Raw genomic sequence first — 26,019 nt, 5'->3', positions numbered from 1 at the left:
CCCGAGGGAGACTGCTGGCATCCGGAGCTGCACATTTGTGACACTTATACTGAATTGGAGCACTTACGCCACACATTTGAGCTTGTGGACTACATAAATTGAAGTAAGCTTTAATGATATTATGGGGTAACTAGAAAATTTCTAAAGAAATTTTGAGTGTGCGTGTCTCTGGCCCCGTCGTCCCCATGCATTATTATTGACACTGCTCAGCAAATTCAGTATTAATACAACAAGCTGTGTCATCATTGCCTTTTTATTGGGCTCTTATTTTGAAGGGACTCTTATTTTGAAAAACTTGTCCTGTGTGTGTGTGTGTGTGTGTGTGTGTGTGTGCTTGTTCTGTATGTGTGTGTGTGTGTGTGTGTGCGCGTCTGCCTGTCTGTCTGCCTGTGTGTGGTGTGTCTGTCTCTCTATCTATGTGTTTGTGTTTGTGAGAGACAAGGATAAAATGGCCGACATTAAAAATGTAGTCTTGATAGTCTGATATCATACAGAGACTTCAAAAAAGTTAGTCAAAGGCATGCTTGAGGTTGCCAAGCAACCAGGGTGAGCTGCAGGTCAGAGTAATTAGTCACAGGTGCTGCATGCAGCCTGTCTGTCCCACTGAGATGCACAGTATATGTCTGAATGATCCCCCTCGAAGGTGGCCAAAAAAAACCTATAAGGTATGCATCAAACCAAAATCTGAAATGACCAGAAGAATGCTCGTCTTGTGTATAATGTCTGTGCCAAGTTTCAGGCGAAAATTGTATAAACTTTGGCCGTAGGAGTCAGAGAAAGCACACGTGCTCCCTGCTCCTTTCAGAAAATTCTATGCTCAAAATAACATGGGAGTATATGAGGCTTTGGTGGGGAGTAGTCGATCAATTAGCCTGTATGGAGCCAAAACTATATGTCTGACAGCTTCAACAGTGTTATCACTGCGATCACCTCGAATTTTCCTACATTTGAGGGGATAATCATGTCTGTAGCTGGGCATTTGAGGCCACGGTAGTCAAATCCGTTTTATTTTTTCACTGATCGTTCTCTCCCCTCTCCACTCTAGCGATGACATCACTCACTCTAGCTCTGGAAAGTTCTCGCAATACACACCCATTCATTTTTTGGCTTCGTTTTTCTGGATTTTTGGCAAAACCGTTTGCCGAAACTCTTAGAAAAGACATAGCCATCGATTCCCGGCCGAGCCGGTCGTTTTGATACCCGTTTTGTGTATGTGCGACAAAAACTCTGGGAGGAGTAGCGTGACAAAAAAAGGGCTGAAGAATAATAATAAGCGCGGTGGATAACATATAGTGTGCGCCTTGCACGCACACTCAAATATATTTTGATGTATGGTATTAATGTTTAACATGCACATAAAAATGTATTTATACAGTAGATAGCTAGCTGATAAGCTAGATGTTAAATAAGCTATAGCTAGCATCACTTAATTGACCATTGATGAGGCTAACTTATCATGATGCTAGCTTACCCCCATTTATTAAATTACCCCCAATTTTCAGTTAATTCCCATAATTTTCCATAATTCTTATGGAAAGTCTCAGATTTCAAATATTTCCAAAATCCCCCAGTTTAAATTCCTATGGAAAGTTTCTGGAAATTTCCCAGCAATTTTCCACCCCCTTGCAACCCTAATCAGACTCATTCAAGTAATTTAGCCTAACAGGCTGTCAGTTGTGGTAGTTTACATGACAAACTTACTTCATGAATGAAGTATTATAATTCTGAATCTGAAGACACATTATGCCTTGCTCAAGGACACTTCAATGTGCAGACTGGAGGAACCGGGGATCGAAACACTGACTAACTACGTGCAAAATGTCCAGTGTTAAAATAGGGCCGTGCACACCTGTGTTCACTGCTACTATTTGAGATCCAGCATTATTTGAGAATTTATAGTACATGTGAATTATTGAGAAATAATCTATATCTACTAATATTTATTTCCCTGATCTTCACTCATCTCCTGTCTTACTAATGGATCTTGAGAATACATAGCAAACAACAAAACTTGAGAGAACAAAACCTAAATAAAATTAACATTGTGCCAATATTGGCTCTAAATGACTGAAGCTTAACTGATCAGTGCGACCTGAAATAGATGAAACTGGAGAGTATTTATACGTCTTCCTACTCAAGAAATGAAAATATCTGCTAAGGCTGCCTGTGTGAATCTAATGTTATCTCATAGATGCTCTCATCACTTTCTTTTGATTTATTAACACGCAGTGCCAAACTGTTTCAAAGTATTTTTGGATTTTTCATGCACACATTCCAACATCCTTTTCGCTGCTGCTAAAGTCCAACATGAAAACAAACGCAGAGAGTGCATCCTAGAGTTCCCTCACTGATTGCAGCACAGAGGCATCATCAATCAGGCTAATTAATGATTTTCGAAGGCTTTTCAGAAACTGAACTGGAACTAGTTGTAAATTAAAGCTGATTGTTGCTTCACCTCCTTAATCATCCCTCTGTTGTTCCTCACCAGATCACCAAAGTCTCTCTATATAGTCCATTGTAAAGCAACGCGAGAAATGAGAAAAGAAAAAAGGACAGTGGGTGTATGAGTGGATCTTTTAAAGAGTAGGACATAGAAAAAAAGAAATACTTAATTATGCTAACAATAACATATCTCCCTCTCTCTCACACACATGCACACAGATCATATGGAGGCGTTTCACCAGAGAGTTGTCTGATTTCAGGGAATAACAAAGTGAGAACAGGAGAGGCGGATTTGGCTGCTTGCTAACATACTGGCTTCACACTCACACTTTACAGGAGAAAAACTGCTGTGTGTGTGTGTGTGTGTGTGTGTGTGTGTGTGTGAGATTCAAGAATAAAAATAAATAAGGAAGGGTGAGGTGCCTGCTAATATGTAATACAGATGATATATATATATAAATGATAAGACTGATAATATATTCTATAATTTATTTATTATATTGTTATCTCAACAATGTATCTCCTACTAGGTATTGTAAAGGAATCAATGATAACTTTTAAAAATGTCAGGATGCTGACCAGGAGAATACATTTGTCATTTTTAACATCTCTTTATGTTTTTGAGCTGCCTGCTTGTGTTGCTTTGATCTCCAGTGCCTGCCCTGAGCCTTGTGGCTGAAAATTTGTTGCCAATTTCTCTAAATAGTTTCCAATGGAAACTTGTTGTTGAACCTTGTTGTGTGTGTGTAAGCCAGATATGTCTTTCTGTGCTATAGACTCCATTGTGGTCGAAAAAATATTAAAAACACATCACACCATCCTGCTGCCACAAATGTGAATTAATCCACTGCTGAAAATAGTACCAAAATAAATGCAATATTTTCTCCTGTTTTAGATTCCTACAGAGATATTCAGTATTTTTGTAGAAAATTCTAATATAACCTGATGGGGTTGTAATGTAATGTAAATCTATCAATCTAAATAAATAATGGACATTTGATTTTAGCTACTAATCAGTCTCTCACATCTGCTTTGGTTGATTTTTGTCCACTCTTACGTAACATAGCCATTACAGTGAGGTTTAGATGCTTCAGGTCCTGCCAAAGTGCAGACTTTAACTGGACCAAGCTTCAGACTGACAGCCTGAGATTATGTACTAAGATTTCTCAGGCTTCATGATTCTCTGGACTGTGTTGAGTTGATCAATGATGAAAAGCAGATTTTAATATTCTCACCATCATGCCTCACTGTTGCATATCACCAATATGCAGTGCTGACTTTTCTTCCAAACCTGGTGTTTTTGGATGTGATCAAACTGTTTTGGACTGCCACAGAATGGACTTGCAGAAATCTTTAGGTTTCTCCATGGCTGCCCTATTTTGTTAATTTGTAAGACCACAGGCTTCTATCTAACAACGCTCCCATTAAAGCCATGTTGATTGAGTTTTCTTCTTATTGTAGAAGCATGCATGTGTAGCAAGAGAGGTCTGAGAATCCCCAACTTGTGGGATTGTTGTGTTTTGGTTGGCTTTTTCTTGCAGTTCTTGGGGATACTTTTGAAGGTCGTCCACAGGCATAGTTGCAGTCTTTTGCAGTGCTCTCCATTTGTAGAGGATCTGCCTCACAGTGGACAGATGGAGCTCAAAAATGATGAATGAATGATGAATTCCCCAGACAAATGTGCTGTCAATGCCCTCTTCCTGAGATCCTCTGAGAGTTATTTTCCTCTCAGCATGATGGGTTCATTTTTGTAACACTGAATTGGGCTGGTTTGATCTGTGTTTTAGCCAGTGCTGCCCAATTTCATTGGTTAATTTAACCACCAACTTGATTCAGTTTTCATGATAGTTTTAAGCAATGCAGCTTAGGGTTCACTAACTTTTGCCCCTATAAAAGAAAGAAAACTCTTCTTCAGCTACAACTAACAGACTTGAATGTCTCATCTGGAGACACTAAAGGACACGTACACATGATCAGCTATAAAAAACGTTCTGAGCTGGCTGTGCCATTGTTCATACCACCCTCCTCCAGCTTCACTTGTCTTTGTTCTTGTGTTAAACCCCCACCTATTCGGATACATTCCATTTACAGCAGCAGTAAATGATCAGACGATTAGAAAAAAATCTAATAATAAGCATATAGTTGGTGAACAAATGTAGAAGCTGTAAAAAAACTGTTCATATATCAGATATCATATAATATTGACTACAGAAGTTGAACCAATCTTCTTTTTTTTTCTTTCTCACTTTCTTTACCCCCGTCACTGTGGGATGTGCTGTCAAATCTCCTGCGAGGAAATGTTCCGTCCACTTCTCACTTATTTCCAGCCGTCGTTTTCCCCTCCCAGTGCCCCCATTCTGAACTGTACTGCACACACTGTTCTGGCTGCCACTTTTCATCAAATTATATTTAACATAACCTTTAACAGGAGAAAACCAACAAATTGGCAACAGTTGAAATTTGAAGAATAGGCCCTAATAAAATGTTCCCATGATGACATAATTGCAGGCTGTCAGTGTGAAGGAACAAGGGGGAAACTCCACCACTCGACAGACTAATGGTGTAACTTAATTGCTCAATCAGTCTTGGACATACTGTTTGCGGCGGTCCAGCCAAAGAACGCATAGGAGCCCCGTCAGTCACAATGCTTCTGTTGTATTACTTTGATATTGGTTGTGTTGGTGGCTTGTAAATCCATCACCTCCACCACTCACTCCACTCTTTCCAACTGCCTCACTGACATCAAATCCTGCAATTCAGACTCAACTGTGACAAATCAGACCTGACCATTATTGGCCCCAAATCCCTCACCAAAACCACAGACAGTTTCCGCCTCATCATCGACAACTCTACCCTGTCTCCATCCCCTCACAGTCGCAACCTCTGAGTCATCTTTGACAATAACCTCTGCACAGTACGACCAGACTTCGCCCATCACTCTCCAACTCTGCTGAAGAAACCCTCATTCACACCTATACAGTATCACCTCCATACTGCAACAGCATCCTCTATGGCACACCATCCAAAACTCTAAAGAAACTACAGTACATCCAAAACTCTGCTGCATGCCTGCTCACCCGTTGACCACATCACCCCTGTCCTCCCGGTTCCACAGCACATTCAGTTCAAAATCCTCCTCACACACGAAGCCCTCCATAACCAGACCCCTTCCTACCTCACTGACTTGCTTCATCGCCACTTCCTGACTCCTCCACCCAGGACCAAGCATCAAACCTGGGACGACAGAGCCTTCTCTGTAGCTTTCCCCTCCCGCTGGAACTCTCTCCCCAAACACATCCATGACTGTACTGAAATTTTAAAAATGATTTTAATGTGTAACTTAGTTGAATGTGTTTTTAGTTTACTTATTGTTGAGTAACTAAAATAGTGCAGTATTTTATTAAATACTTTGATTCTCATTAATTCTAAAAGTGAGATTAGAAGATCAATGTTTATCTCAAGTACAAGGATAAGTTCTAGTCAGAGGTTTTAAACATTCTGTTAAAGCTTCTCTTTCTTCCTCTAGCCTCGTCCTTCCTGAAGCAGGCGTTTGAAGGCGAGTATCCTAAGCTGCTGCGACTGTACAATGAGCTGTGGCGCCGCCTGCAGCAATACAGTGCCAGCCTGCAGGGGGCGCTAATAAGCGGCGGAGGAATGGATGCGTCTCTGGACATCACCGGCACAGAGACAGACAGTCAGGACCTCTTCACACATGGCAAACAGGACTACAAGTGAGCAGACGCAAACACAGCAACACGATCAGAGTCACTTCAGGGTGTGATCACACCTACAGGCTATTTTGTTTGGTGTGAACCAGGATGGAAAAGTTTATTTTGGAGCATATTGTTTATATTGTTTAGATTTCACTGGTGCTCATACTAGAGGTCTCGTATTCATGTTTGCCAGCTGTTAAATCCTCTCTGGTTCAGGTTAGTTTTATCAAGTACACCTCGGATGGGGTTAATTAGTAATGAGTGATGGCCGCCAACCACAAGCCGGGTTCTGTTCAAGGTTTCTGTCTCTTAAAGGATGTTTTTCCTCACCACTCTCATGTGCTCATGGTGGGAATTGTTGGGTCTTTGTAAAAAAACATTATAAAGAACACAGTCTAGACCTGCTCTATATGGTAAGAGTCATGAGATAGTGGACAAGAACTCAAAAACAGTGAGCAGATATGTTGACTGTTGACTGTGAAGGTGACGTTATTTCAATTAAACTTGCTCCTGTGAGCTTGGTTATTATATAATAAGTTTCTAAGGGGCAGCCAAATGTAGACATCCACACTGTGCCAGAGAGAGAGCAACAACCTGCAGAGTGTGAGATAAGGATGCCTAACCCTAACGATCCAACACAGCCGAGCTTATAAAACAGATCAGGAGGTATCAGCCAGACAAATCAGTCTATATTAAACCCTGTTTCTTCGTCAAAGTCATTATAAAACTGTAATCAATAAAGCCTCTGCAACAATATCATTACATTTGCACAAGCCTAAACAGAGCTGGTGTGTGAATATTATCATTATGAGGTGAAGTGCGATCACAGCCTTGTACTGTGCTACACACAGAACAGAATCAGTTCTAGAAAAAAGAGTGCTTCTGTCTGATCAGCATCTGCAGAAAGCCTGTCAAGTTTAAGGACTGGAAGAGAGAGAACAAATGGATCAGTGTGTGGAAGCAGAGACGCTGCATGAAAAGAAGGTAGGAGGGAGAAGAGCGAAATGAAGGAGTACAGGAGCACAGGGGGAGGAAGGACTGAGGAACAAAGGAATGATGTAACAGGTGGATGGAGAGGGAGTGAAGACATGACGGAGGAAAGAAAGAAGTATTTTCTTGTGTGAGCATGTGATCATGCACGTTAGATAAGAGGCAGAGTTTCTGGTACACAACAGTCACTCAGGCTGGTGGCTGAGTGCTAAACAGTGCTAAATGTTTTAAAGGGAGAGTATGGCTGACTTGACGTGTGGTTATATGAGGTACTGGTCCTAGCAAGCGGCAGCCTCCGTGGCTGGGACATGAAGCCAACGTGGGAGTGCTCAAAACTGTAATTCCTGACGACACACATACGCTGTCTATTCTTTAACGTTCTGTCATTGGTCCATGGCCATCGCGTTACCTACGGCAGGTGGAGGCTGGCACAGCCCCAGATTTTAGCACCATCAAATTAAATCAAACCAGATTTTATTTGTATAGCCCAAAGTCACAAAGTACATTTTCCTCTGAGGGCTTTACAATCTGTACAGGGAGTGACACCCTCTGTCCTTAGACCCTCGGTTCCAGTGAGGAAAAACTTGCCCACAAAAACCTTTAACAGGGAAAAAAGGTGGAAGAAACCTCAGGAAGAGCCACAGAGGAGGGATCCCTCTTCCAGGACGGACAGACATGCAATGGATGTCACAACACAGAAGCTGGGCAATGTGCTGCTGTGGACAGGGGAAGCAACAGAGCAGATTTTACACAGCCAAACATCAATCAGCCAATCAGTCTAAATGTATGCTAGTTTCAATGCTGCCTTGTCATCTGACAGCCCTTTCTGAAGCCTTCAGACTTAAACAGTTCTTCAATCAATCAATTCTTTGTGTTATTCTGGTTATTTTACCTGCTCTTTTAACACTCAAGTGGTAAAATTCCATTTTCTGTCAGTGAAGTCTGTCAGCTTTGGAGAGATTGTTAGAACTGCTTTGGTTTTCTGTCAGAGAGGGCTGTTTGACAAGAAGGGGAGGTGGTGAAAATATTCTAAATATAGCGAGCACACTGTTTTTTAGGTGCACATCACTTAGCCTTCATGCTGGTCTGCCTCTCCAAGCTTGGTGTGTTGGAGACCGCCGTCTAGATAATAACTGATTGTTTATTAGTACCTCCTACAACACCTGAACTATCCCTCTAAACCACGGTACTTTACTTTTCTTGTCCTCTGTCACAATGATATTCAGGCATGTGATAATGAAGATGAATACAGCGCACACACACACACAGACACACACACTCCTATAGTAGCTTGTCAGCACTGAATAGTGACTGGATGAGACACAGTGGCATTTTGCTCCCATTTGCTGTATGTCTGCAGTTTAAGTGCTGCATTAATAAATGTCAGCACTGATATTTTAGCCAATTAGAGGACATTATAATGTCAATATGAGACACTAAATAGATTGTTGGTACCAGCCTGCCATTATAGATTTGAAATGTTGAAACTTTAAAGGCTACCTTACAGTAAAGTGACCGAGGGAAAGAAAAATCTGTTCATAAAGCTTTCTCTAGCATTTCTTGTCTGTAAATATTTTCTGAACGTGTGTGTGTGTGTGTGTGTGTGTGTGTGTGTGTGTGTGTGCAGCCCAGAGAAGGCTCTGAAGGACTCTCTGCAGTCGTACGAGGCAGCCTATCTCTCCAAGTCTCTCTCCCGCCTGTTTGATCCCATCAACCTCGTGTTCCCCATGGGCGGCCGCAACCCGCCCTCCAACGACGAGCTGGACAGCATCATCAAGACCATCAGCAGGCAAGTGTAGTACAATGCCAGTTTGGCTGCGTCACAGCGAAGACCCACTGGAAGCGATCAAGTCATTCAGTGCTGCCTCCGCCACTTCTTACGCTTGACAGTGTGTGGACATGTTTGAATGATACTGATGCTTTATTCTGACAGAGGGGTGGCAATACAAACCATGTAAAATGTGGATGTTCAGGATCTCTTCCTCATCTTTGACTGAAGCGTTGATCTTTAGCAGGGTGCACAGCGCTGCCACTGGTGGCTGGAAGATCCAGAGCTTACGCTCCTGTTTTAATAACATCCATCCATTTTCTGTAACTGCTTATCATTATCCAAGTCGCAGGGGCCTATCCCAGCTGGCACATGGCAGGTTAACAGAGTCTATGCTGTCTGACCAAAATGAAAACAGAAACAGCAAGCGACTTTAACAAAAATAGTATCCAAGTGTGTGCAAATCCTTGAAATCAATTAACCCAGCCCAGTCTGCACGTAGCAAACAAAAACCTTACATCACAACAGTTAACATTTAGAATTATTCCTGAGTATAACAGAGGCACACTCAACACCACAGACAAGTTGCCCAACTGTGAGGTGTGTGTTTATTGGTCCTCAGCAGGGGCCAATAAACAATTCACCCAATGTTATACGAAGGCGCACTGCCTGCAGAATAACACTGGTGGAACAAAATACCAAAACAAAACTCCATGAAGCACTTTGGACTACATATTTGCATGAAAGGTGCTATATAAATACATACAATTTGAGTTTTAATTAACCACAAATACACTTGAATTATTTCACCCTTAAATCAGCTAAGAGACAATATTTTTATGATAGAAATATTTTCAATGACGGTGTGAAACTCTGTGACTGTGATCACCCTACAAAGAATCATCATCTGAATCTGCAGCTCCCCTCAGCTTAATGGAGCTTTAGCTTATCTTTTAACTGGACCCATGGCGTTGTTTTCAGCCACAGCAGGCAGCTGTTTTCAGAGTAAAACATACTTTGATACTAGCTGCTGAACATAGTGGATCATTTAGCAGCTAAAGAGCCACGTATTTCCCACAAGAGACCAAAAAGAAAGCAAATATTTGACTTAGATTCACAAGGTGTCACAAACACGACTCCATGTTGCTGTGTAACTGCTGAATTTGACAATAAGTCAATAATGTGTTCAAAACTTGTAACTGCTGCCCCCAAGTGGCCCAAAAAAAAATCAATTATTGCAGGTTCAAGTTCCTTAAAAAGTTTCAAACTGCCAGGCGTGGCTAAACGAGGATAAATGGGGATAACAGCACACACTGTCAGAGTCTCCTTGAAAGCTTTATATTCACACTTGGTTGTACAAACAAAATAGACAGTAAAAGTGTGAAAGTTCAAACCCTGGCCACTGACACACAGCATACTCCCGATTGTCTGCTTGACAGTTGTGTAGAGTTACTGCTGGAAGCAGCTCCCCACCGACTTGGCTGTCAGAGAGGGAGTTTCAGACGCTGTGCAGCAATCCGATAAGCACTTAGCCTGAAGCATCCTGAGCTTTTATTTGAGAAAACATCAATATTTGAAACTTTCAGCCACTTCTTTTTTCTTCCATCACCGGCCTGCCATTCACTCACGCGTAGAAAAAGAAACATCTCATCCCGTCAGTCTTCAGCTCCATGCTCCGCGCTTCACATGTTTGTTTCCATAGAAACCTAATTTAATCAAGCAATCAAGTTCCAGTCTATGAATCAAAATGACAACTCTTCCTCCACGATCAAACAGATTAGAGACACGTATGTTACACACAGTACATATGAAGTCATGACAGACGCTCAGTGGTTGCTCCTCACTGATACACATTTATATTCTCAGAGTTGAACTAACTTTATCTGACACTAAAATAGAAGCACAGAGAGGCACTTCATTATATTACAGAAGCGTGGTCTCACTGCAGCGTGTAAGTCTGAAACACACAGATACTCACACATTTTGATATATACTGATATATATATATATATATTAGAAATATATAAAAACATATGAGTCATTATTGATAAAAACATGATGCTCTTGTGCTACAGTAGAACTACAAACATACTGCGTTTCTGCATTTGATAACTGTCCAGGTGTCGTTATGTGAATGGAATCTGTCTGATTTGTTTGCAGTGAGCTGAACGTGGCGTCCGTAGATCCAAACCTCTCTCTGGCTGTGGCAAAGAACGCTGCCAAGACCGTCCAGCTCTTCTGTGTCAAGTCTGAACAGCTGGTGTGTACAGCACTCTGTGTGTGTGTGTGTGTGTGTTCTGAATTAAAGGTTTATTTTTTTAACACACCATGTGTCCGTAACACAATGAAATACTTGAGAATGGACAGATGAATGAACTTTTTATTTTTTTTAACTGGTGTGTATCCTGTCTGTGTACCATACAGTGCCTTCTTGTGTGTCTCTCTCTGTCTAGCTTTTTATTTGTCAATCATTCACACTGCTCTGTGTCTGCAGTTGTGTACTCAGGGCGATGCCAGTCAGGTGATTGGTCCATTAACAGAGGGTCAGAGGAGGAACGTGGCCGTGGTCAACTCCCTCCACCGTCTGCAGCAGGCCGTCGCCAAGGTAGGACGCTGCAGATAAACACAGTTTAAAAAGATCACACACTTTATCTGGAGCTGACGTTACACACACTGCAACTTGACTGCCAGCAGCTCAGTAGCAGTTTGATTTGAGGATATTTAAATGCATAACCTTTCTGGCTGCATTTGTCTGTTATTCAGAAATGAATGTGCCACAGTGCCGCCATGCTCATATGATATTTGGTACCTGGTGTGATAGAGGGAGCGGTGTCACTGCTGGAGAACAGCTGTGGTTAATGTGTGTAACATCCAACCACAGGTTTTTTACTTTGATTCTAGCTGAGGACCTTTGTTTCACATCATATCCCTGTCTTTCCCTCTCCGTTTTCTGTCTTCATCTGGACTGTAGCCGATCTAATGAAGGCAAGAACGTGGGAAAAAAGAAATGCTTCTAGAGTTTTCTGTTCCTTCACAGGCAACACCACACAAGGAAGTATTTGCTGAATTTAAAGAAAGGTGTATTGGATTAGAATCACATGACTTAATCGCTTTCTCCTCTTTAATGAATGGCCGTCATTGGTGTGAGGGACACTCTCTCCCTCTTCATGCAGTTGGTGTATCCATGAAAACACAAGAAGCAACGGCTAACCTTCACTGACTGATCTGATCTGAATCTCCTCAATAACTTCAAATAGGCTCATTGAGTGTTTCATGCTTCAGACTGTCACGACTCTTATTCCAACAACAGTTAAATTGCCCTCACATTTCCGTAACGAGCTGTGTCTGAAAGGAGCGTTAGAAGTTTGTGAACGCACTAATGATGTTTCTGAAAAAAGACATCCGAGGCTTCTCGAAGGCTCACACTACAGCTCAATAGATTTTAAAACAAGAAAACAACCACGTTTTAAAACATGAGCATGAAGTCATCTCTGTGGCTCACTTCACTTCTCTGTTTATGATAGCTTTGCTGTGTCTTCGTTAATAGAGGGGGTTTTCCTTTTGTAGACTAAAGGTCAGTGGGTCACGACACAGACAAACATGCTCTGTTTCATTTCCAACAATAAGTGAAACGTTGTGTCTCCTCTCTGTCTGCTTCATGACCGGACAGAGCAGCTGCACAGATAAGGCTCAGCATAAACGCCACTTTGCTCTGAAAGCATGGTTAAGATCAATTTAACAGACAGACTGAGCGCCTCTCTTTAAAATGCGTTTGTGTGTGACCATGAGCACCATTCAATGTGACACTGGGTTAGCTCAGAAAAAGCACACACACGTTGGCTAGGACTGTTGAGGCGCTGGTTAAAAACAATAAAGCATTGCTGAAATGATGTCTGTGTTTATTTGCTCCCTGGTGGCACATATGGAGACAAGAAGAAATGTGTTCAGTCACAGGTCAAACAGCTCGCTCATGACTTCCTGCACACTTGTTATCAGTCAGTAGTCATTATTAGATTAGTTAACTTCATTTTTCTCCACAAGACTGTCCACAGACGTGACGGTGACGACTCCAGCACGGCACACACACACACACACACACACACACACACACACACACAGTAGCACACACAGTCCAGACGAGCTGTTACGCGGACACACACACACGCACGTACCTGAAAGGAGGAAATGAAAGGGGATAAAAGGAAAAGCAGTCAGGGTGCAGCGTGTTCAGCTTCCTCCATTAAAGATGGATGGCGTGTCCGGGCACAGCAGCCCGGCTGATTAATAGCATAAAAAAAACAGATTACTCCGGCATTAAATATTTAACCTCAAGGCTTTAAAATTTGACTGCGTGAAAACAGGGTGAGGATTTATTACAGGCAGGTGGAGGCAGGGAACGGGGAAACAAATATAGAACAGACATAGTCCAGCATGTGTTTGGACTGTTTCACAGACCTTTACTGAAGTTTACTGCAGGCTTCCAAACATGCTCCAATTACTATTTTTTTTTTTTTTTAATCATACAAGTTTCTGTGCTCTCAAAATGAACAACATCCTATAAACCTCAGCACCTCTGCAGAGAACACAGCAGTGCCCCCATCAGTCTGATGTGTTTAAGAGCCTGTTAGAGATCTTAAGCAGTAAAATGAGGACAGAACAGAAGTGACAGTTGTCCGTGGTGATCTTATAAAGATCACACTTTAAACATTAGTGATCAGTTTGACTAAACCAGGTTTTCTCAGCAGTGAGGACAGTTTGAACAAAAACACGTCACAGAGAGCACATCGCACTCATTTTAGCATCTTTGTACGAGCTTCCCGCCTTTTGTCTTCTCGCCTTTCTTGGTTTAAACGTGTATTACTCGTTTACACAGCCATGAATGGTTGAACATGTCTCTGCTCATGTACTCTCATGTTTGCCTCAGGTTATTGATATAACATAGAGAGCAGTATTTGACAGCTTATGTTTAGTCATGTGACTAAAATGCCATTTGTGTTCTCATATTTAGGTCCCCTGAATTGGTTTAGATTTAGTCTGGACTAAATATCAAAAGATTATAATGGAATAAATGTATTTGGTCAACTAAAATGTGTTGATGGGTTAAAGTGTTATTCATTATTTAAACTTTCTCTTGTAGAGCTTTTCTACTAATTTTCTCCTTCTGGAGGAAACGTGCATTTCTGTTAATTAAACTCATTAAAACTGTGTAATCAGCTCAGGTTAGCTGATAAATCAATGTGTCCAAATCTTTTCCCATTATTTTTTTTATCAGAAATGTCATCATAAATGTTTTTTTAGTTTAGTTTTCATCAGAGAACATGTTGATGAAAATTAATAGTCAACAGATTTAACACTGACTTTAACAAGAATCAGCCTTTTGTTACTATCAAAAAAAAAACTTGAGTCAATCAAACTCTATTTGTATAGCACTTTTCATACAAAGAAAATGTAACACAAAGTGCTTCACATAAAAACATAAAACATAACAACAAGCAAACACCCTCCGCCCATCCCAACCCTCCACCCCAGACCCTCCATCCCACCCATCCCATTATAAACAAAGCACAAACTGAAGAAGCACCATCTCATCGTCGAGCAGTGAGAAAACACTGGAGGCAGGTTAGAAATGAATTAGATAAAAATAAATAAAATAATAATAATAATAATAATAATAATAATAAGTAATAAAGCTAGATAAAAAAGAAAAAAAAGGGAGAGAGAGAGACAAACAAATAATAACAAAAAATAATAAATAATAAAATAGTTCAAGTAAAAGCCAAATTAAAAGTCTTAAGTGTGTTCTAAAAAATATGAACATTCTCGGTGAGGTGTCATTTTCTCACCGTGGTCCACGTCTGTGGAATGGGTTTTCGTTCTGACTTTTGGTATTATTAAAAGGCCACTTCTAGAAGACTTGAGGGTCCTTGAGGGTTTATAGGGTAAAAGTAAATCAGATAAATAGGCTGGACTAAGACCATTAAGATTTATAAACCCGTAAAACAATCTTAACATTTCTAAACTTATATATTTCTAAATTCTTTACATTTAATGGTGTGTGTTTCTGATTTCCTGTGACTTCCTGTGTTTTGTTCACAGATTATCTCAGGATTGGGCTCGTGTCCAGCAGCTGCTGCAGAGGCTCTGTCTTCTTCTTTAGAGGTATCACAGCAAACTGCTTCTTTATTTCTACATTCTATATTTTTATATCTACTGTTTTTGTATTTCTCATGAATCAAAGCTTCCTCAGCATGCTGCATTGGTAGAAAATCTGATGTGTGACCACGTTGTCTTTTATCTGCTGCATCGTTGATGTGCCATAATCACAGGAAACAACGTCCTCTCCATTACTAGAGGAGAGTTTTGTCAGTGAAGCTCACACCCTCTCTTCAGAACTCTGAACTGAAAGGAGCCTAGATTGAGTCCACAAGAAGACATTTCCGTGTTGCATTTAAAGCGTTTGTCCTCTTTCTACAGTTGTCATCACAGTTAAAGGTGGTGTTGTCATGGATTTGTGTATTTGTTTTTTTCCTTCAGTGATTCAGTCGAACACGTTGAGCAGCAGTTGAACGTTTAACGACCTGTCTGAGTTTTTCTAAAGATCTCTGAGGATTTGTCAGAAAAATCGATGCTCAGCTCTGTGACTCAAATGTAATGTTAATAAAAGAGGCTGCAATGCAGACACACACACACACACACACACACACACACACACACACACAGTGTTCGTGTCACTTAAACAACAGACATATCTGAGCTGGGTGGTGGAGGATGTTTCCACAATCCGCAGCGTTAAGATATTAATTTGTTAATTGATCCATCTTTCATTTACTCATTTAACCTTTATCACTTAATGAAATAATCCAACATTTAGTCATAGTCTTTGTTTGTGTCGTCTGTCATTTCTCCTTTGTCTTCGCCTGTTGCACGTCGGTCTGCAGAAGGGAAACTTTCCTGATGGGAATCTGTCTGCAGCCAATAAGGCTTGATATTACTGTATCACACACACAGCTGATAACATGCCTATATCTCAAATATAGTTTCTCATATTTATGTACCTATCACTCACATGACTACACTAGTTGCTATGGCAACAAGGGGGACACAAGAAATGAGCGGTAAATGTGATTTGTCCTTTGTGTCTGCTGTCAGGTGTGGACGGTGTCTGTTCTTTGCAGGGCGTCACATCAGAGGTCTCACTGTTTGTCTTGTCTGTGGTTCAGGGAGTTCACAGCCTGATGAGCAGCGCCGTGCAGCCTCTCCTGCAGTCAGTGAGCGATTCCATAGAGGCCATCATCATCACGCTACACCAAGAAGACTTCTCAGGGTGAGCAACCCTTTGTCTCTGACTGATATGATTGAACCCCATGTTGGATACTTTTGTCTGAGAATGTTGTGTGTGCTGTGTAGCTGCACCTCCCAGTTAAAAAAGGTCACTGCTGGACGAGTTCATTATTCATCTGTGTGATGAGTGAATGTGAAGGAGAGAAAGAAACACTGATTCACTTTGTGATTTCATATCAGAGGATTCAGTTTCTCTGTTTTAGCTTGAAGAATCAGGATGAGTCAACATATCACAAGTTGTCCATGTGTATTTCTTGTATTTTGACATCATTTTGTGTGTGTGTGTGTGTGTGTGTGTGTGTGTGTGTGTGTGTTACAGTCCTCTGTCCAACCCTGACAAGCCAGACGTCCCGTGCTCCCTCTACATGAAGGAGCTGCAGGGCTTCATCTCCAGAGTGATGGCCGACTACTTCCGACACTTCCAGTGCGCCGACTTCATCTACGAGAGCACAGAGTCCATCGCTCAGAGAGCCATCGAGCTGTTCGTGCGCCACACCAGCCTGCTGCGCCCGCTGGGAGAGGGCGGCAAGATGAGGCTGGCTGCGGACTTTGCTCAGGTGAGGTGGACTGCTTCCAGACTCAACAACGCCAGCGTCATTCACCGGATGTAGATGTGTGTGTGTTCATGTTTACTGTGTGTGTTAGATGGAGATGGCAGTGGCTCCTCTGTGCAGGAGAGTGTCTGATCTGGGGAAACCGTACAGAATGCTGCGCTCCTTCAGGTGTGTATGCTCACGTATGATCTGCTCTGATCAGCAGCTACAACGTTAACTGTCTGGTCTTAATATGATGAGGATTGTCAAACTGCAGTAATGTGAGCACAGCTTCACTGAAAAACTCACCTCTACAAGTGTTATTTGTCTAAGTTTGGAGATATTTGCTTCAGTCTCAGTAGAATTGAGGTAAAAATGTGTTTCCACAGACGTTGCATTCGAATGTGTTTCCACTAACAGTTTTTAAATATCACTTTCACTGCTTTGAGCACCAAAACACTGTCAGACAGTCATCACTGAAGGAGCCTGGAGGTCTGAAGTGAATTAGCTCACAGTGATGAGCGCATCAGTAATAAAGGTGACTGTAATGAATGATATCGAGTAGGCACCATGAGTCTGAAAGTTCATTTTAATAACAGACTAAACACTGATGTGGAAAATTCCAGTTCAGCAAACGTTTTACACCGCGTACCACATTACATCATTCAGTTCCACCGTTATGACAGACGTTAAAACACAGTGTGTTTGCCGACAGACTGTTGACACAGGAGGCAGGCTCATCCTAATCGGCAGATGATTTATTGTTGAGTCCTGAATTGAACCCGTTAAAGATCCTGAGCTAATCTGGTCTGCACTTCTCTTCCAAATATTTCCTGTTTGGAGCCTTTCAACATTTCACCTCCACCTCCTGTTGTCACATTTCAGCTCATAACTAATTATGGATGTATGCATGTGCTACGTGATGAATAGATTTCAGATCTGGAGGGAGGTCACACCAACATCAGAGTGAACCAGTGTTCTAAATGATCCGTCTCAGCCTCACTGTCTGTCCTCCACACACTCTCCATCACATCACACCGTGTGTGTTCTGTTTCAGACCGCTGCTGTTTCAGACCAGCGAGCTGATCGCCAGCAGTCCAGCTGTGGGTGACCTGATCCCCTACAGCACCCTGCTGCACTTCCTCCTGACCAGAGCCCCGTCTGAGCTCAAGTCACCGCACCAGGTCTGCACACACACACACACACACACACAGAGCTTGCATTAATAAGACTTCATAAATCTGTGTTGAAGAAGACTTAAATACTCTTTGCACCAATCACAAGAGCAAACTGCTCACTTCGCAGTGTGCATCGCTATAGCAACTAAAAGAGTGTTCTCCCCCCACAGAGAGCCGAGTGGTCCATCGCCCGTTACTCGCAGTGGCTGGATGATCATCCCTCTGAGAGAGACAGGCTCACCCTCCTGAGGTAACCTTTTTTTCCACTGGCTCGTTGTTTCATAGGTCAGCTCACACGTCTGAAATCCATCCCATCAACAGAGAGCTGTCAGGTCTCCACAGGACAAAACACAACGACACAGTCTTTTACTCTTAGAACACCGTGAGCTCGCTGTGATCTCAGCTGTGGGGAATGATCGGCCTCTAGTGGTGACTGAAAGCTGCAACACAGTCTGGTTTCAGTTCATGTCGGTACAGACTGTTTGGTCATGATTCTTCTAGCTCAGGATCATTTCTAAAATGCTGTGTCCAGCTACGTGTAAAATGTTTAGTTGAAGGACATAAACCGGGTTTCTAAGAGGATTCTTTGCTGTTGGCTGAAGCTTCAAAGTTCACCAAAGATCAACTCCAGGACATTCCCCTGTGTGAAGAGAAACAGTCGGTGGCATCAAAGAAAGACGTGCGTGGTAAATAACTGCTTGCTGAAACCTGTTCTCCTGTCTGTGCTCTTAGGGGCGCTCTGGAGGCCTACGTGCAGTCGGTGAGGGCCCGGCAGGGGAAGGAGTTTGCTCCCATCTATCCCATCATGCTCCAGCTGTTGCAGAGAGCCACCAGTGGCTCACAGGAAGTCAGAGCCTGAGCAGGAGGACGAGGCAGTGACGAGCTTCTGGAGATTTAATGTTGGATCACTACAGAACGTTATTATTTATGACTACAGCAGCTAACATGTAAACTCAGCCGTTTTTCTATTATTCTGACTGAATCAAACATCTGGTGTGGAGGGACATTTGATTGACGTTTTTACTTATTGTAACAACCTGAATTTATCTTGAGTGACCAAAGCTGAATATCATAAAGACACATGACTATTATGATAGGTAACATCTGGATCACTGAGTCCAAACCTCTGCAGCAGGGCTGATCTTGTTGCTGTTCACGTGAAGGGAGTTAAGTTAGTTTATTAATCCACATTTGGATGTGGAGCCATCTGTACTCGTATGTAGTGGTGTATATATCCTAAACAATGACTCGACAATAAATTGGGGAAAGAAAAGCAGGTTTATTTGTACAGTACTTACACATGCACACTATGACATGTACACACACACACACACACGTATTCAGATGGGCCACTTCCATTGGTTATGAGGAGCCTCCTCCACCAGCGGCTCCCACGGTTTCCACTCCGACATCTTCCTGGACAGAGCAAGCTCACACTCTGCCTGCACATAAGAAGACACAAACACACACGTCAATAAGACTTCATCCCACAAACAACAATTCACATATCAAACTTTTTAAGTAGTAAAAAGTAAGTAATCATTTCTTCCTGAGAGTGATAGTCAATAACATTCTTAGATCAAGTACAGAGCTGGAGCCAGGAGGTGATTAGCTTAGCATAAACACTGGAAACAGCCAGTCTGCTTATGTCAAAAACACACACCTCATGTCATTTGGACTCAAACAAACACCATCCAGAAAACAGGACGTCTGGCTCCACTTGTGTATCTTCCTGTAAATCCACCAAGTTACACCTGATCACAGACAGGCTTTCCATTCACACTCCCAGCACCAGAGATGGAACTGTCTATTGCTTAAAAAGGTGCAAATGTTAAAGGCTTTATGCAGGAATCCTGAAGTTCAATTTAATACCTTCTAAATATTTTTTCAAACCTCAACACAACTTGCCTCGAGTCATAGCAAAAACAGGATGGATAAATGGGAGGACGTGTACTCCTATTGATCAATATGGTCAACAAGCTCCTTCTTGAGAACCACATCACATAACCAGTAACCCTTACCAGTTTTGTCTGTTTTTGCTATTTCTGAATCAGGCTGCTCATGAAAAGAAAACACACTCCCAGGTGTGGAACACTCCCACACAACAGCTTGTGAACAGCTGTTCTATTGACAATATAATCAATGTCATTTTTAATCTATGAAATCAAACTGATACTTTTGCCAAGCTTGTCTTAAGTTTTACTCCAGCATTCAACCATGTCCAGAACGTTTCAGTGATTTTGTACAGTCATCCTAACCAAAAAACTTCTTATTGATTGTCATTACAAAGTTTCAGGGTGTTCCCGTAACTCATGGTGCCAGAGGGGAGGGAGAGCCGCTGAATGAAGCCATTTACACACATACACTGCAGACAAAGTCCAGACACACAGCAGGAGACTCTGTGTCAGAGTTCTCACATGTTGACTGAACTTTGAGAATTCTGAGTCTCAGAATGACGACACAGCTCTGTGACAGTCAAAAACTGATTTTGCAGCACAAAGAGTCTGTGCGAGCTAAGCAGCTAAACTTGAGTGCCGATGCGGTGATGAGATCCCGCCCTGTGTGGGTCACACGCACACTTTAAACAATACCATTGACTGTGTGACAACCCCCTCCTCGGATGTACATTGATCTCATAAATGGCCTCTGTGAACTCGAAGGCATGAACTACACTGAAAACATCCAAACTTCCAACAAATCGTGTGCTGTTTTTCAAAAAAGAATGAAAACAAAAGTCACTCATGTCTTTGACTTGGAAAATCTAACTAAAGAATGTGCACACGGAGTACCAACAGCAGTGCATGGTCACATGTTCTGATCAGCTGGTCATGTGACCTACCTGGAAAATGACTTCTTCAATCTGCCCACAGTTGATCTTCTTCTCCAGCTTCTCCACATCAGGCTCCTGTGAACGTGAACACAGTCTTTAAACGGGGAGATCACCATGGTAACCTATGCTGCAAAGCAAGAGGATTGGCTCAAACCCTGCCAACAGTCCTACTGCTGACCAATCAGATCACAGGTTAAAGTAAACTGTCAAGCTGAGCGGTCATATCATGGCAGCACTGCAGCCATGAATGAGCACGTCAACTCAAATAAATATAAAGTTATTTGTTATCAGTCAGTTATTGGACATACAGCCTGAACAACAAGAACACATTGTTATGTGATTTGAGCACAGAAAGTTTGGGTTGACATAATTTTGTAATGAGCACTATGGTAATAGGTAGAGTTGACTCTTTGAAGAGTGAGTTGAGTTTAAAACTGTGTGAAGAAGCAGAAACATGTTAGTAAGCAGCGTGTGGTGACACTTCCTACAAACACTGGATGGGTTTTAAAACGCAGGAGGAGACATCTTTGATTTCATGTTAGGCAAAGCAAGATGGCCCTAGTGTGTCATCCTGAGAGAAGGCCAGCAAAGAAGAGGTCAGCTGACGCTGTTTGAATACTTTCATTTGTTAATCATGTGCACACACTTGAAGGCTGGCCAGGAGAAACATTTATAAAAAATAATATCAATAATAGTTCATGTGTAAGATATTAAATCAGAGTTGGATATTACACTGAACAGTAAAGCTCCACTTGGTGTCAGTGGTAATGTGTGAGCATATTAATCATTTGTAAGATATTTAATCAATTAAAACATCTGTAATGATTGGTATTAGGTATTACACTGTGATAAAACATGACTCAGCATCTTTGTTTTCTTCTAATTTAGTAGAAATAATCATGACTAATCGGAAAAAGAATGGAAAGATGAGTGGACAGCCAGAATAATGGTTAGCTGCAGCCCTGTTAACACAGAGTTTATGTTGATGGTGTGCAGCAGCTGACCGAACACACCGCCCTGTGTCCTCTCACCATTTTGACGTGGTTGAACCTCTCGTTGACCAGCTGCTCCGTGTACTTCCTGTAGGCTGCGTCCTGTGGCATGGTCTGCACCGAGGCCAGGATCTTGGAGTACAGGACCCTCAGACGCTGCAGGACCAGAACACATCAGAGGGTTAGCAGAGACCGCTGGAGTGTGTGCATGAAGTCATGTGATCAAGGTTGATGTCTAGAAGTGTGTGTGTTTGCTGCCTACTGCTCACCTCGTGTGGATTGTGCGACACTGCCAGGCCGACCAGGCCTGTCGTCTGAGGGAGAAGAGCGGGACAGAAGAGCGGGAGAGAGGCTTGTTAAGTCTTGAAAATGAAGTTCATTGACAAAATGTACAAGCTTCAGCTGTTTGCAATAAACAAATCAAACAAGAACTATTTAAATAACTCAAGTGGTTTGTCCAAATTCAACACAAAAGGACACTTTTAATGATTACTGCACTGAACATGATTTAACCCTTCACAGTGAGCAGTGTGAGCTGATATGACCTGCTGCAAACATGAGGCACAGCCATCACCAGCTTCTGACAGCCTTCCTGAGGAGTCTTCGTCCATTACTCATGGGCAGTGGCCTCCAGTTCACTGACGCTCTTGGGTTTACGTGCAGCGATCAGCTTTTTCCAACCCCACCACAGATTTCTGATGACTGTGACAGCATCTCTAGAATCTTCAAGGACTTCTTCTTAAACTAAGCCTTGGTGGACTGTGAGGTCCACTCAGGATTATGGTCCTGTTGGAAGGTCTAATGACACCCAAGCTTCAGCTTCCTCACAGACGGCATTTGTCTATAATTTACATGTTTCTGAGCATACTGGAGCCGACTTTAGGGTCAGTCATGCTGTATGTCTTATGTTAGCTAATGTTCCCGCTTCCACCAACCAGTTCAACATTAGTCTGTCACGTTCAGTGTGGGATAAATTAATGTTAATGTTTTGTATTATGCCTAGTCAGGCACGGTATTGGTTAAAGATGCAGTCACACCTCCCTTTACTGAAAACTCTCTCACCATCTGTAAACCTTCATGTCTCATTAATGCATGTCACTAACTAAACTTCTTCCCTGGAGTTTCTGTGCTCTGTCGTCCAGCAGGTTCTCGTGGATCGTGGCTGCTGCTGTGGTCCTGCATGACGTCCACTACATATATTATTACTGTCATTATTGTTACCATATCTCCATTACAGTTTATAGTTAGTTAATGATTTGCTGCTGCTGTGCATCTGTGTCTCTCTATCTCTATCACAGGTTCCACTGCTACTGTAATCATTTTATCATTCATTGTAATTCTATCAGTCATTGTAATTCATTGTCATTTTGTCATTCATTGTAATTCATTGTCATTTTATCAGTCATTGTAATTCATTGTCATTTTGTCATTCATTGTAATTCATTGTCATTTTATCATTCATTATAATTCATTGTCATTTTATCAGTCATTGTAATTCATTGTCATTTTGTCAGTCATTGTCATTTTATCAGTCATTGTAATTGTACAATATGTTTATGTTGATTTGTTCTGTACATTTGACATCCATTGCACGTCTGTCCGTCCTGGGAGAGGGATCCCTCCTCTGTGGCTCTTCCTGAGGTTTCTTCCACCTTTTTTCCCTGTTAAAGGTTTTTGTGGGCAAGTTTTTCCTCACTGGAACCGAGGGTCTAAGGACAGAGGGTGTCACTCCCTGTACAGATTGTAAAGCCCTCTGAGGCAAATGGACTTTGTGACTTTGGGGCTGTACAAATAACATTGATGTGATTTGATGTAACTGTCACGGTCAGTGTGGGGTAAATACACGTTAACGTAATCGTCTGTGCAGCGGACACACAGCTAAGCTAACTAGCACAACAGCTACAAGCTAACACACATCTCGCTCAAACTACAAACTGCGTCGAACACGTCAGAACCCGGCCAGAACGTGAAGTCCAAACACTGCGCACTGGTTCGGTTCCGAACAGTTCCCCGCTTTCCTGCCTGTCACTCAAACAAACAAACAAACATGACCTCTACTCGTACCTTTTTCAGCACGCCAGCCATTCTTCCTCTGCGGGCAGCGGTGATGTGTCGTCGCGAACGAGCCGGCTCTAAGAGCCGATTCTTTATAGTGAACGAGTCGGAGAGAACCGACTCTTCAGCCTCCGATGCTCAGAATTCAATAAAGGCAGGGACTGGACTTTGTTTTGCTGATGGGCACACCATGGGGCTAATCGCATGCGAGGACAGACTGGGATCATACCATAATGTGAAAGAAGGATGCAGAATTTGTCAAATAAAATATCCATCAGAGCAGGGTCAACAACAGACCTGTACAGATGAAAATGCATAAAATAAGCATTTTATAAAGACACCTAATGAATAATTGTTTATTAGCACACAAAGCATTCATGATTGCTAAATTGGGCTAATACAGAAGGCTAAATACTAAATGAAGAGCCATTTGAGAGCCGGCTCTTCTAAGGGACTGAGCCAAAAGAGCCGACCCTTCGAAAAGAGTTGTACTTCCCATCACATGCGATTTCCGGCCACTAAACATGACGTCACGGACTACAGCCATGCGATTTCCGGCCACTAAACATGACGTCACGGACTACAGCCCAACAGTAAGGACTACACCTTCAGTTCAGTGTAGTTTTATTATTTTTTTATGTGTAAATATATGATTCCCATATGAACAGAACGTTTAGCTACACGAAACAACATGACACAGAAGAATTGTTCATATATTATTTCTAATTATATATTATTTATATATATATTATATATATATATATATATATATATATATATATAATATTATATATATATATTATATATAATATTTATATATATATATATAATTTTATACATTTGTTTTTATTTGACTCTCTAAAAATCCGAATGTATGACACATTATTAGTGTCATTTTTAATATTTTAAATGATTCATTTTATAATAATTAAAATGAGACGTGTGTTCAGTTTTTAGAGTCTAAATCGGCAGCATGGCGCCCTCTGCTGTCCTGACCACTGTCACAGGAAGGGGGACACGTGCTGCTCATCATTTTAATTGTACCGGTTATTAATATTCATCACAATCTTACTCATTGTTAACACACTGCTGTTTGTAGGCGACGTCACAGCCTGTCTGAACATGGTCATACTCAAACACAAGTGGACTGCTCAGCACAGACGTCCTTTGAACAAGGTCAAATACGTCTCCACCAGGACCGGAGGTCCTTTACAGTGTGCAGGACTCTGTGGTCACATAGAGGAGGGGGAACCTTTCTTCATGGTGTCCTGACCTCTGCAGCACACGCAGTGTGTGTGTGGAGTAAACAGAGAGGTGGGAGGTAAAACAGAAGTGTGGGGTAACACAGAGGAGTGTGAGGTAAACACAGAGAGTGTGGGGAGGTGAAACAGAGAGAGTGGGAGGGTAACCAGAGAGAGTGTGGAGGTAAACAGAGCGTGTGAGGAGTACACAGAGAGAGTGTGGAGGTAAACACAACAGAGAGTGTGGAGTAAACACAGAGAGAGTGTGGAGGTAAACACAGGGAGAGAGTGTGGAGGTAAAACAGAGGTGTGGGGGTGAACACGAGAGAGTTGTGAGAGTAACACAGAGGAGAGTGTGGAGGTTAAACACCAGAGAGAGTGTGAGGTAAACACAGAGAGTGTGGAGGTGAACACAGAGAGTGTGGGGAGGTTGAACACAGAGCGAGTGTGGAGGTTAACACAGAGAGGTGTGGAGGTAAAACACGGGTGTGGGATATAACACAGAGAGAGTGTTGGGGTGAACACAGAGAGGGTGGAGGTGAACACAGAGAGAGTGTGGAGGGAACACAGAGAGTGTGGAGATAAACACAGAGAGAGGTGGGGTAAACACAGAGGAGTGTGGGGAAAACACAGAGAGAGTGTGGAAATAAACAGAGAAGGTGGAGGTAACAAGAGAGAGAGTGGGAGGTAAAACACGAGTGTGGAGGTGAACACGAGTTGGTGTGGAGGTTAAACACAGAGAGGTGTGGAGGTAACACAGAGAGGTGTGGAGTAACACAGAGAGAGTGTGGAGGTAAAACACAGAGAGGTGGAGGTACACAGAGTGTGTGTGGAGGTAAACACAGAGGGAGTGTGGAGGTAAACACAGAGAGAGTGTGAGGTAAACACAGGAGGTGTGGAGTAAACACAGAGAGGTGTGGATTAAACAGAGAGAGG

The 26,019-nt window shown here is 42.2% G+C and overlaps 2 protein-coding genes across 2 annotated transcripts in view; one reads left to right on the top strand and one right to left on the bottom strand.

Annotated features, from left to right (window-relative positions):
* The window catches only part of cog5 (component of oligomeric golgi complex 5), a 58,763-nt gene extending 39,525 nt beyond the window's left edge, over positions 1 to 19,238 (top strand). The window contains exons 12-22 of the mRNA XM_010740742.3: positions 5,969 to 6,173; positions 8,773 to 8,934; positions 11,074 to 11,173; positions 11,408 to 11,518; positions 15,010 to 15,072; positions 16,134 to 16,237; positions 16,574 to 16,811; positions 16,900 to 16,976; positions 17,845 to 17,971; positions 18,136 to 18,215; positions 18,698 to 19,238. Of these exons, the coding sequence (XP_010739044.1) occupies positions 5,969 to 6,173; positions 8,773 to 8,934; positions 11,074 to 11,173; positions 11,408 to 11,518; positions 15,010 to 15,072; positions 16,134 to 16,237; positions 16,574 to 16,811; positions 16,900 to 16,976; positions 17,845 to 17,971; positions 18,136 to 18,215; positions 18,698 to 18,824 (1,394 nt within the window). The 3' untranslated portion in view covers positions 18,825 to 19,238. The remainder of the gene's footprint in view (positions 1 to 5,968; positions 6,174 to 8,772; positions 8,935 to 11,073; positions 11,174 to 11,407; positions 11,519 to 15,009; positions 15,073 to 16,133; positions 16,238 to 16,573; positions 16,812 to 16,899; positions 16,977 to 17,844; positions 17,972 to 18,135; positions 18,216 to 18,697) is intronic.
* Positions 19,225 to 23,946, bottom strand: ndufa5 (NADH:ubiquinone oxidoreductase subunit A5). Its single transcript, XM_010740744.3, has 5 exons — positions 23,852 to 23,946; positions 22,057 to 22,101; positions 21,827 to 21,943; positions 20,805 to 20,870; positions 19,225 to 19,407 (listed from the first exon to the last, which is right to left on the bottom strand). The coding sequence occupies exons 1-5, from the start codon at positions 23,870 to 23,872 to the stop codon at positions 19,306 to 19,308; spliced, it is 351 nt and encodes a 116-aa protein (XP_010739046.1). The 5' UTR covers positions 23,873 to 23,946; the 3' UTR covers positions 19,225 to 19,305.
* Positions 23,947 to 26,019: the final 2,073 nt, after the last annotated feature.

This window comes from Larimichthys crocea, chromosome XX, assembly GCF_000972845.2.
Source record: "Larimichthys crocea isolate SSNF chromosome XX, L_crocea_2.0, whole genome shotgun sequence".
Classification (NCBI taxonomy): domain Eukaryota; kingdom Metazoa; phylum Chordata; class Actinopteri; family Sciaenidae; genus Larimichthys; species Larimichthys crocea.
Note: the sequence above shows the minus strand (reverse complement) of the source record. Positions and strands in the feature narration are given on the sequence as shown.

Coding starts and splice junctions, on each gene's coding strand:
- ndufa5 (XM_010740744.3), bottom strand. CDS start 23,872: ATGGCTGGCGTGCTGAAAAAG. Junction 20,871..21,826: donor GGTTCAACCACGTCAAAATG/GTGAGAGGACAC, acceptor TCACGTTCACAG/GAGCCTGATGTGGAGAAGCT. Junction 19,408..20,804: donor TTGAAGAAGTCATTTTCCAG/GTAGGTCACATG, acceptor TCTTATGTGCAG/GCAGAGTGTGAGCTTGCTCT.